This window comes from Stomoxys calcitrans, chromosome 5, assembly GCF_963082655.1.
Source record: "Stomoxys calcitrans chromosome 5, idStoCalc2.1, whole genome shotgun sequence".
NCBI lineage: Eukaryota > Metazoa > Arthropoda > Insecta > Diptera > Muscidae > Stomoxys > Stomoxys calcitrans.
In genome coordinates, this window is record NC_081556.1 from 927,837 (window position 1) to 939,429 (window position 11,593).

Consider the following 11,593-nt stretch of genomic DNA (forward strand, 5'->3'; position numbering starts at 1 on the left):
AAAAAAAATTTTGTCTCATAGACGGATCAACAGTGACATCACTAACACTACGGATATTTTGGCAACATTCTTTGTTCCACTGTTGCTGCAGTCTAAATTATTCACTGAGATCGTGTACTGAACACTCATGGGAGTGGGGCATGCTTCGTCTCGACATTCCACTTGAGAGATTTCAGCAAATCCTTGCGCCTGCACTGAGATATACAAGGCAGGACATTCCATAAGGCCATTATAGCCTGTACACATGTCCGTAAGGTCATAACTGAAGTCACTGGCGGAAATTTGTTTGCAGTCTTGACCTTCGGTAAAGGGGGATGAGGGATTTCGAAAGGGCAGCGTTATGGTTCTTGATGTACAAACAATGAAAGCCACCGAACTGACGGGCTTCACTTTGAGATAACGCATACTTCCTGCATTATAGAAATAGTTGGCTGGCAAACGATAAAAATTGTGTTTTCCCAAACCTTCTGAGTCCTTGAACGTACTCAAACCCTGATTTTCGGCTATCCATTGGGCATTGCAGCGAGGATTTGTCAAGCGTCTGTGGACTGAAATTCAAAATAATTAGAAAAGGAATTAAAGACAAAAATAAATCATACACCTTTTCGTATTCTCCTTATCACTGGTATGGCACTTTTCTCCACAGGCCTATCTGTGTCCAACAGATACAAATCTTCCCTGGGATAGTTTACATAGTCCATGAACCTGATTACCGCTCCGCCAGCATAGTAAATGAAGGTCAAACCAGGCATGCTAACATTCAGTCCCATGACATAATTTTGGCAATAGTTAAAGTCGTACTCATGAACAAACGCAATGGGACTGGGTACTAAGAGAGCTATCAAGGATCTTCCGCCCAGCGAACCACTCTCCCGTTCAGCGCTGAAAATTTTATCTGCAAGTTGTCTTGTTTTGCTAAGTATTATTGGCAAACTGAAGCCACTGCGATCTGAAATTGCATGGAAACCCCATAACGAAAAGAGGTTCAAAAGTTCGTAAAACATTATACGCACTTACAGCTTGAGTGTGTGCTCATATTCCAGTTGGCATAAAAGTCGCTAATGTAAAATGTTCGATTGACCATTACACTGCCATCTCGAGCTGCCAAAAGAGTAAGGGAACTTCCAAAGGGGTTTATATTCAAACGTTCTACCACATAGCTGGAGGCGAGACGCAACAATTGGAGGTAAATGCGAGGTCTTTTTTAAAACGGCAATGTCGTAATACTTTGGATAACCACCACGAAGCTTAGATCAGTTATAACAGTTTATATGGTGGATCAGATATTCTGAACTCTTTTTAAATAATTTTCTTTTCAGGAAGCACAGTGGGATAGAATCGAAAAAATGGCAAAAAAATGCCATTTGTGAACGGGTTGAGATAACTCCTTGAAATTTCAGATGATAAGAGCTGAGATGCAAACAATATTATTTTTTTGAATAGATATGAGCACTATCCAGGAAAGAAAGGATTTAAAAAATCGGACCACAAATGAATATTTTTTGGCCCGAATAATTTTTCGAAATGCCGCAATGACCAATGATATTATCTTGATAACAACTCAGCTCTAATCCTTTCCAATCTCAAAAAGTTGCCTATCTCTATCCGTTTTTAAAAGGTACATTGTTTACAATTTCTTTTCGATTCTACTCCACTGGGCGACGTGGCAAATTTGCTCATAAACATTCTATTAAGTATCAGAGGCAAACTTCTCACATAACCATGTCTGCTTTCCAATTCATGTTTTAGCTCAATGGTAAGGGGCCTTCTATTTATAGTCAACTTCGAACGGAGTGCCGCATTGCGACACTCCTTTGGGGTAAAGTTTTTTAATGGCTTCTATGTGTGGCATCGTACCTCACAAATATCGCCAGCAGTAGAAGGGGATAACCACCGCTGCAAATTTTTTCTGACGTCCTCGCCAGGATTCGAAACCAGGCGCTTAGCGTCATAGATATGGATATGCTAACCTCTTCGCTACGGTGGCTTCCAGACATCATTATTGCCATGAAAATTTCTGTAAAGACAAAGTTTTCAAGAAATTTTCTCCAAAGTCTAAACTTCCATGAAATTTTCTCTAAATAAAAAATTTCCATGAATTTTTTTCAAAATAAACAAAATTTCCATGAAATTTTCTCTAAAGACAAAATTTCCATGAAATTTTCTCTAAAGACAAAAATTCCATGAAATTTTCTCTAAAGACAAAATTTCCATGAAATTTTCTCTAAAGACAAAATTTCCATGAAATTTTCTCTAAAGACAAAATTTCCATGAAATTTTCTCTAAAGACAAAATTTCCATGAAATTTTCTTTAAAGACAAAATTTCCATGAAATTTTCTCTAAAGACAAAATTTGCATGAAATTTTCTCCAAATTTCCAAAAAATTTTCTCTAATGACAAAATATCCATGAAATTGTCTCTAAAAAATTTTCCATGAAATTTTCTTTAAAGACAAAATTTCCATGAAATTTTCTATAAAGACAAAATTTCCATAAAATTTTCTCTAAAGACAAAATTTCCATGAAATTTTCTCTGAAGACAAAATTTCCATGAAATTTTCTCTAAAGACAAAATTTCCATAAAATTTTCTCTAAAGACAAAATTTCCATGAAATTTTCTCTAAAGACAAAATTTCCATGAAATTTTCTCTAAAGACAAAATTTTCATGAAATTTTCTCTAAAGACAAAATTTCCATGAAATTATCTCTTAAGACAAAATTTCCATGAAATTATCTCTAAAGACAAAATTTCCATGAAATTATCTCTAAAGACAAAATTTCCATGAAATTATCTCTAAAGACAAAATTTCCATTAAGCTTTGTCTAAAGCCAAAATTTCCATGAAATTTGCTCTAAAACGAAAATTTTCATGAAATTTTGCTCTTAAGACAAAATTGCCATGACATTTTCATTGCTCCCGGCCTACAATCCATGTTTGGTGGTGGGTATCCAAGGTTTGAAAATTTTTTCCTTTTTACGGTTTACTTGACATAATCGACCAGTCTGTGGTATTCCCACGACGTATCCAGAAATACAAAAATATCCGTCATTATTGCAGTGTTATTTGAAATATCCATGGGATCCGCTTCTCTGTCAGAGCTATAATCACTGATGAGAGCTGTGTGTGAAAAAAACCGTCGGAGGTTGTAAAAGAGTAATGAAATTGGATTCAAGAAAAAGAAAAAAAAATACTCTCGCTGTTAACCCGTTAGTGTTAATACCCGGTTTTAGATCGATCTCGGTTTTATTGCAAAGACAAACAACTCTCAACTATAGAAATAATACTTTAATAATTTTTTACTTAGGTCATAGACTAGGGCATAAAATTAATCAGAGGCACTGACAAACGTTTGCAAAAAAAGTACAAAAAAAAGAAGTAAAAGGGTGCTAAGTTCGGCCGGGCCGAATCTTATATACCCTCCACCATGGAGCGCATTTGTCGAGATCTTTCCCGACATCTCTTCTTAGGCAAAAAATGATATAAGAAAAGATTTGCTCTGCAATTAGAGCGATATCAAGATATGATCCGGTTTAGACCACAATTAAATTATATGTTGGAGACCTGTGTGAAATGTCAGCCAATTCGAATAAGAATTGCGCCCTTTGGGGCCTCAGGAAGTAGAATAGAGAGATCGATTTATATGGAAGCTGTATCGGGCAATAGACCGATTCAGACCATAATAAACACGTATGTTGATGGTCATGAGAGGATCCGTTGCCCACCATTTCAGACAAATCGAATAATAATTGCGACCTCTAGAGGCTCAAGAAGTCAAGATCCCAGATCGGTTTATATGGCAGCTATATCAAAACATGGACCGATATGGCCCATTTCAAATTTCAAGTGGCTAGCTTTACTCCTTCGGAAGTTAGCGTTCTTTCGACAGACAGACAGACGGACGGACGGACGGATATGGCTAGATTGACTTAAAATGTCGCGACGATCAAGAAGATATATACTTTATGGGGTCTCAGACGACTATTTCGAGCAGTTACAAACAGAATGACGAAATTAGTATACCCCTATATCCTATGGTGGAGGGTATAAGAAACAACGATTTGTTCTAACGGGTGCAGGGGTCGAAATGAGGGGGTGATTGTGGAAATGAGACTTATTCAAAGTGATCGATAGCTTGGCCATAGCTTTGGATGGCGATGGCATTGTGGGCTAAACCAATTGATGGGCTGCTATTAATGCCAAAAGGATGGTCAGAAAACTGGCCGTCAGACCAGCGACGCCATTAAAGCAACCCAAGTTGACAACGGACACTATGTAGCGCATTTGATCGGGTGTCTGACAGGCTGCATCGGTGCACGGGGTGACCTGGGTAACCGTGGTGGGGGCTTGAACTGACACATACAGAGGGGGACACTCGTGTATGGTGTTGTAGCCACTGCAGGCTGCCGACAAATCATAGGAGAAGGTATTGCCCTGCAGTTGCACACAAGTCTGATCGCCACTGGAATTTGAGGAGGAGGAGGAGTTCTGTTGGGGCAACACCACAGAGCGGGAAGTGCACACGGTGTATGTCACCGAGGAATACTGCGACTGTATGTTCAGGTAACGTCCACTGTTGGCGCCGTAGAAGTAGTTGGGGACCATGCGGTAAAAGTTAATGACTCCGGGGCGAGCGTATTGGACCATTTGGTCAGTGCCCCAGGTGGAAGTGTACCAGGCGGCGCCGCAACGGGGATTTACAATCTGACGAGGAACTGCAAAGGCAAAGCACAAAATATGTGAACCACGGGTGGCAGGGCATATAACCCAAAACTTACTTTTCTTGATGCGCATAACGACGGGACCACCTGCGGTAGCGGCATTTGTGCCTACACTCAAGGGGAAAAGATCCTGTGTGGGATCCTGGACGAAGGCCGAAAAGCGACTCACAGTGCCGCCGGCATAGTAAATGAAACGCAAGTCGGGTATTTGTTCGCCTATATATTGCAGTTGGGTTGTGGCATAGCTCGAGTCGGTGGCACTAACCGTGCTCATGTACGGAATCAGCAAGGCCACCAGGGACAGACCGCCCACCGTCGAATTAGCCTGCTGGCCATTCATGTAGCTATAGGTGAAATTTTGAACTGTTCTCAAGACATTGGGCAGGTTGAAACCCTGGACAACTGTGAATGAAACAAAATTTTGTGAATGTCACGATTGTCACGATTGGCAAGATTTCAACTCACATGTGGCATGGGTGGTGACATTCCATCCCTCGAATATATCGGATATGTAATTGGTGGTATTGACCATTACGGAACCGTCTTGGGCTGCTAGCAGAGTCACAGAACTGGCGTAGGGGTTGATGTTAAGGTTCTCCAGGACATAACTGAAATTCACAATAGGATTTTTATCTTTGAAAAACCTCATCTCCAAAACCCCCTCCCCCCCAAAAAAAAAAGGGAACCCAAACTTACTTGACATAGTCAACGACTTGGTAGTAGGGCCATGTGGTGTCCAGGAAAACATAAATATTTGTCATGGGAGTAATGAGGAGGGACGCATCTTGCGGCAAGGCACCGCTAACCGTGCATGAGATATCATTCATATTGGCTACAATCAAGAAAAGAGACAAATCAGCGAAGAGAGTCGGTAAAGTCTGAAAGAATCTAAAGCAGGGCTTTTTCCTAAATTGCGGATCGTTTGCCATGACCTGGATATCAATCAATACGAGCAGAACTTTTACTACACAGAAACCCTGATTTAGATTTAATTCTATCCGTTTTGAGAAGGGTATGACAGGGCCTTCGAGAGTATTTTTTTTTAGACACCAGATACTTACGTAAATATGCACCCAATGCGCTTGCAGCTGAAGCAGCGAAATTTGCTATGGCATCCGGCGACAAGGTCACTCGCAGTTGCATTTCTCTATCCAAGACCTGGGCAAAGGCCGAGGCCTGCACATTCAACGTGGTCGGCTGTATGTTCTGTTGGAAGTAATAGGCACGGCTGCAGGCCATAATGCCCGAGTTGAGCACACCATCCAGGGAATAGTACATCCTCAGCAATTGCGACAATTTCAGATTGGATGCCTGCTGACGCCATGTGCCAATGTTCAAGGCAATTATCAGGCCATCCAAGCCTCCTCGTATCTCGGCATCTGTCATCTCCATGTTTTGGCGTTGGCTAAGGAAATACCATTTGGGCATAACGGTGCTATTCCAGGCTCCACTGGCTCCCACGGTGGCCTGTCCAGTACTAGACATGGGCACCTGAACCAAGGCTACCTCAGCCAAATCGCCAGCCAAGGTGGCGGCATATCGATTGTCCACACTGACAGTGGCAACTTGAGGCATATTCTGAGAGTAACCTGGCCGACGGGATGATAGGGCAAGCAGAGATCTGAGTTGAACTGTTTGCGGCTGCAGGCCGGCAGCAATGCCGGCAATCAAGTTGCCAGCCGCCACATTGCCCCACTTGGTGCGAATGACTCCATTTTCCACAGGGCATTGACTTATGGTATTCGAGTCACTACCCGTATAGCCGTAGCCAACATCGTCGTAGTAGTCAAAGGATACGGGATTCACACGTTGTTGGGCACCTGGAGCAGTTTTTTTGCCGGCTCTCGTTTGCATATCATCCAAAATTTCCACATCTCCCACAAAGTTGCTGCGCCTTTGCTGAGGCAGGCCCACGGCGCGGGGAAGGCGTTGCGCCCTGTACTGTGAAAGATTGTTGCAAACCTGATTTTCATCGCCCCTCACCTGGGTATCGAACGAGCTAGAGAGCATGAAGTGCAAGGAACATCTTTCCTCCCTGGTCAGAGTGCTGTTGGGGAAGCGCAAGGCATTTCCGGGTATCAAGCGAGACAGCAATATGCGAAATTTCGGAAACTGAAAGCCGGTGGGACTGTAGGGCAAAACTCCCGGCGCGGCTGTAACACCCGGAGCCCTCTGGATACCATCTTGTCGGAAGCGATGCAGCAGTGCAATGGACAATTGAGTGATGTCTTGGTCAAAACCAAATGAGTTCTCCACCTTTTCGATGAGCGTGATGAGGGTTTCCAAATTGTAGGGCAAGCGATTGTCACGATTCATAAAATAGCTGGTGTTGTAGCATTCCACTAGCGAGGGGGGAATTTGTAGTTGCGCATTCTCCTGGGCTTCCGTCAGACCTACGCTGCAGCATAGGAGCACAAAAGCCACAGCTGCCAAGCTCTTGTTGGCTACTTGTCGCAGAGATCTAAGCATGTTCCGCTTATGCTTTGATAAATTTTTGTAAGTGTTGTTTTTGTTTTGTTCTGATTCGATTCTTAAAAGATACAAAATATTGATAAGTATGTGTGTGTGAGAGAGAGAGAGAGAGAGAGAGAGAGAGAGAGAGGGGCTGAGACGGATTTAAGGGCTTGCACTTGACCATAAATATTTTTGGACTTAAGGCACCTCAATCAATCACTTCTTGGATTTTTTTTTCCAATTCCCCAATAAGTTTGATAATGTCGAGTTAATTAGTTCAGGGTTAAATGCAGGTGTAAATATTACAACACAAATACTTTCGGTTACAGATAAAGTTTTTTACTTGTCCAGTTTATCGCCTTCCGTATGTATTACTCACACTTTGGCCGCCAGGTTATTCGGCTATCAGCTTAAAAAATATCGATAACACAACTTGTTTGTGGTGTTGTGAATGATATCATCGATGTTTCGATGTTTTTTTTTAATTTACAGAGGCAGGGTGGTCGTTGTCCAAACACAATTCCTAGGATGGGTGTTGTAATTTTGTAAAATCTAAAATTTTGTTAACATTGACCAAACGTCACACAGTGGGATGGGGGAAAAAATAAATAAGTGGAAATAAATCTGCCATTTTGGAACGGAAAGAGATGCCTTTATGAAGACTATTAAAGATATCCGGGCATTTTGGCCAGTTTTTCGTAGTGCTTCTTAAGCACTTTGCAACAAAAAGGACCATAAATGGGCTTTTGACAGCCCGAACAAAATTTTGTAGTTGACCATCTTTGAAGGCCCACCAATGGAACCCTGGGACTTCTAAGGCCCATTTGCATATAAACTGGATAACACTTCAGCTATAACCATGTACAATTTCATGAAGATTTTTCTATCCGTTCCAAAATGTCAGATTTATTTCCACATATTTTTTTCCCATCCCACTGTGCGTGATGACGTTTTAGATCGATCTAACAATGTTTGCTCATAATGTTGGCACTCTAGAAGCCAAAACTGTTGAGCTTTGTTTTTGAGCGTTGCATTGTAAGATGCAACTCTGCAAACAAATGCCACAAAAGCAAATCGGACCACAAAGAGAGGATTTGGTAGCCCCAACAAATTTTCGAAATACCGAGGTGACCAAATTTAGGGGCCAGCCAAAATGCGCCCGGATAACCAAGGGCCTTGAAATGTTGCACACGATTTCGCTAGCTGTGCCATTCCAAATTTCAAAGAGATAGCTCTACCCTATCTGAACTTTTTTCGATTTTCTCCCACTGTGCATCGCCTGACCCCCCATTTGATCAGAAATTCTTTGCTGTTGGGCCAGATAAAGCCAATTGGAACCATAATTTACCAGGTAATTGATTTTGATCAAATTTAACAGAGGCTTTCAGATGACTAATCCAACATCCTATATCAAATTTCATTCAAATCCCAGATCTCGGTGATGGGTCCACCGATTTAAGCGAAATTTAGCATGCCACTTTATGGTACCCCAAAAACCACGAATTTGGTGTAAAATGCTGGGTCTACTAACCTGAGGCGACGCCCCATCTCAAAACCCACCCGAACGGACCTGCTTACCGACTGGAACAATATGGGTATCATATGAAAGATATTTCACAGTAGAGTTAACCTTAGCGTCGGGCGGATCCCCCACCCCTAAAAACAGGACATTTACCGCTTTGGGAAATATGGGTATCAAATGAAAGGTATTTAAAAGTAGATAAAAATCTGACATAAAAATAAATTCCTTGGTGTCTGAGGGGCCTCCCCACCCCCCCAAAACCCACCAGCAGGGCATATTACCGATTGGGACAATATGGGTATTAAATGAAAGGTGTTTGGAAGTTGAGTACACATCTATTATAAGAATTTGGTCAAGGTGTCTACGGGGCCTCTTCAACCCCAAAAAACCCTCAAAACGGGCATGCATGTTCAGCGCAACAAAATGGGTATAAAATGAAAGGTCTTTGAGAGTTGATTTTGATATAGCTGCCCTGTAAGCCGATCTTGGATCTTGACTTCTTGAGACACTAGAAGGCGCAATTGTCATACGATTTGGCTGATAATTTGCACGTGGTGTTTCAGTATCCCCTACAACAACTGTGCTTAGTGTGGTTTAGATCAGTACATAACCTGATATAGCTGCCATATAAACCGATCTTGGATCTTGACTTCTTAAGCCACTAGAGTGCGCAATTCTCATCCGATTTGTTAGAAATTTTGCATGAAGTTGTTTGTTATGGCTTCCAACAACTGTGTGAATTATGGTTCAAATCAGCCCATAACCTGATATAGCTGCTCACATAAAGCGATCTTGGATCTTGACTTCTTGAGCCACTAGAGTGCACAATTCTCATCCGATTTGGCTGAAATTGTGTACGAAGTATTGTGTTATGACTTCCAAAAACTGTGCAAAGTATGGTTAAGCCTTAAGCCTCTAGAGGGCGTAATACTAATCCGAATTTACTCAAATTGTGTAAAACGGCTTCTTACGCAATTCTCAACCGAATGGTCTGAAATATTACCCAATGACTTCTACTATGGTCTTCAACATTAAATTCACTTATGTCCAAATCGGACTATAATTTGATATATCTCTAATATCCTAACAGTTCTTAACAGTTCTTATTCATTGTGATATATTTATATATATATCACATATTCTCACATATCAATGAGTGCCGTCCGATTCAAGTTAAAGCTCAAGGATAAGGGGCCTACATTATATAGCCGAGGCCGAACGGCGTGCCGCAGTCCGACACCTCTTTGGAGAGAAGTTTTACATGTCTAATACCTCACAAATGTTGCTAGTTTTAGAAGGGGAAAACCACCGCTGAATATTTTTTCTGATGGTCTCGACAGGATTCGAACCCAGGCGTTCAGCCTCTTAGGCGGACATGCTAATCTGTGCGCTACAGTGGCCTCCAACGTGCTTATGATTGGTGTTGTAAAATCTTCGTTTTACACAAACACTGCCAAATTGGGTACACTAATATCGATGGTCAGTTCTGAGAAAAGGGTACTTGTATCGTATCTTAAATATACACAAAATTGCCCCCATAAAGTACAACAGTTAAAACCCATCTCTATATTTGGACTCCAGTGTTAATGGTATGATTCACAAAGGCTTGTAAAAAAATACTCAATAATTAATATCCCCTTCTATTCAACGAATTTGGTTGAAAATGTATGTATGATTCATTTCCGTGATATGTTATTCACTTTGATATTTTTGTAAGTAAAGTGTTTCACATTTGCTCACTTGGCGTTCTGAAAGTAGCATTAGGGCATGTTGATCCACCTCATAGATATCAATGCACTTAATTCACTTAGACTTTTGCGCTCTCTACTTCTTATCATACTAGTACACACTCTCATGCGTATCTATGTTGTAGCCGGTGATGATGTAGGATGGGTAGGTCTGGGGCTGCGGGGGGTTAGGAGAAAGAATTTTAGGCAGGTAGAGAACCTTGGTTCCACTTGTCTCTTTTTTCCGCTGGTCGACCACTTGCTGTGACTAACGGTAGTGAACACTAAATGCGATTTTAAGACCGACCAAACTGCTGATATGTTATCAATTGGAGCAGAATTAACGAAAAAAAATCTGCGATAACACAAAATTCTGTTTAATTTCACAAAATATAAAACTTGAATGGTCCGTAGTTATTTCTTGCTATCGTTGATTGAAATCCTCTATCCCATTGTTTGCAGCTTTTGTAACCAATTTCACTTTTTTTCCAAACGTTCACTCATAGGCATATGTTTATTATTTATTTATTTTTTTTCTCAAATTGCTTTGCTTTAACACTTTGTCTTTTTGTTCCTCAAAAGGAAATTTTTAGTCGTTTTTTTTATTTTTTTTATTTAATGAAGAATTACCTTCTATCACCACCTGTTTCAAAGACGTACTAACGTCGATATGGGTCACGATAACCTCGCCTAACTGTTTGTTTCTTAGTCTCCAAACTGCTATGCTCTGGGCAACGTTGTAATCTCTCCAAAATATAAAGAGAGCGATTCACTGCCGATAAGATTAGATAAAGAAACCGTAAATGAATGTATGAATCCCAAATCGACTATACTTTGTTTTGTCCGGCTGTCTTTGCTGTTTGGAAAATGAAAATCAAAAGAGGCGTGGGAGGAAGCGGGGCAGCACAAGATATGGATTCGCATAACTGTAAAGTACAGTGGTCGACGCAATATTGTTGTGATTTTTTGTAGAACTGCTAAAAGATTTGGATATTACATTGAAATGTATATCGAAATCCAATTCATCGTTTAGCGGAAGCTGTGATTCAATAAATCTTCTTTTCCCCAACTTAACGAAATGAACAATATTACAAAATTTAATTAGTTTTCCAAAAATGAACTTCTAAGAAACCAACAAAAAATATATGCAATTGATCAGAAAAGCTAAAAC

The 11,593-nt window shown here is 40.9% G+C and overlaps 1 protein-coding gene across 2 annotated transcripts; it reads right to left on the bottom strand.

Moving 5' to 3' along the window:
- Positions 1–11,080, bottom strand: LOC106082349 (uncharacterized). 2 transcript variants are annotated; one of them, XM_013244800.2, is made up of 6 exons: positions 11,053–11,080; positions 5,781–7,249; positions 2,986–3,118; positions 1,018–1,160; positions 602–949; positions 1–548 (listed from the first exon to the last, which is right to left on the bottom strand). In XM_013244800.2, exons 2-6 carry the CDS (start codon positions 7,186–7,188, stop codon positions 16–18), a joined length of 2,565 nt encoding a protein of 854 aa, XP_013100254.2. In that variant the 5' UTR covers positions 7,189–7,249; positions 11,053–11,080; the 3' UTR covers positions 1–15. The 2 variants fall into 2 exon arrangements, with proteins under 2 accessions (XP_013100254.2, XP_013100252.2); XM_013244798.2 differs by lacking the exons at positions 1–548; positions 602–949; positions 1,018–1,160; positions 2,986–3,118 and adding exons at positions 3,195–4,713; positions 4,777–5,121; positions 5,185–5,327; positions 5,416–5,551.
- Between the last annotated feature and the right edge of the window lie 513 nt (positions 11,081–11,593).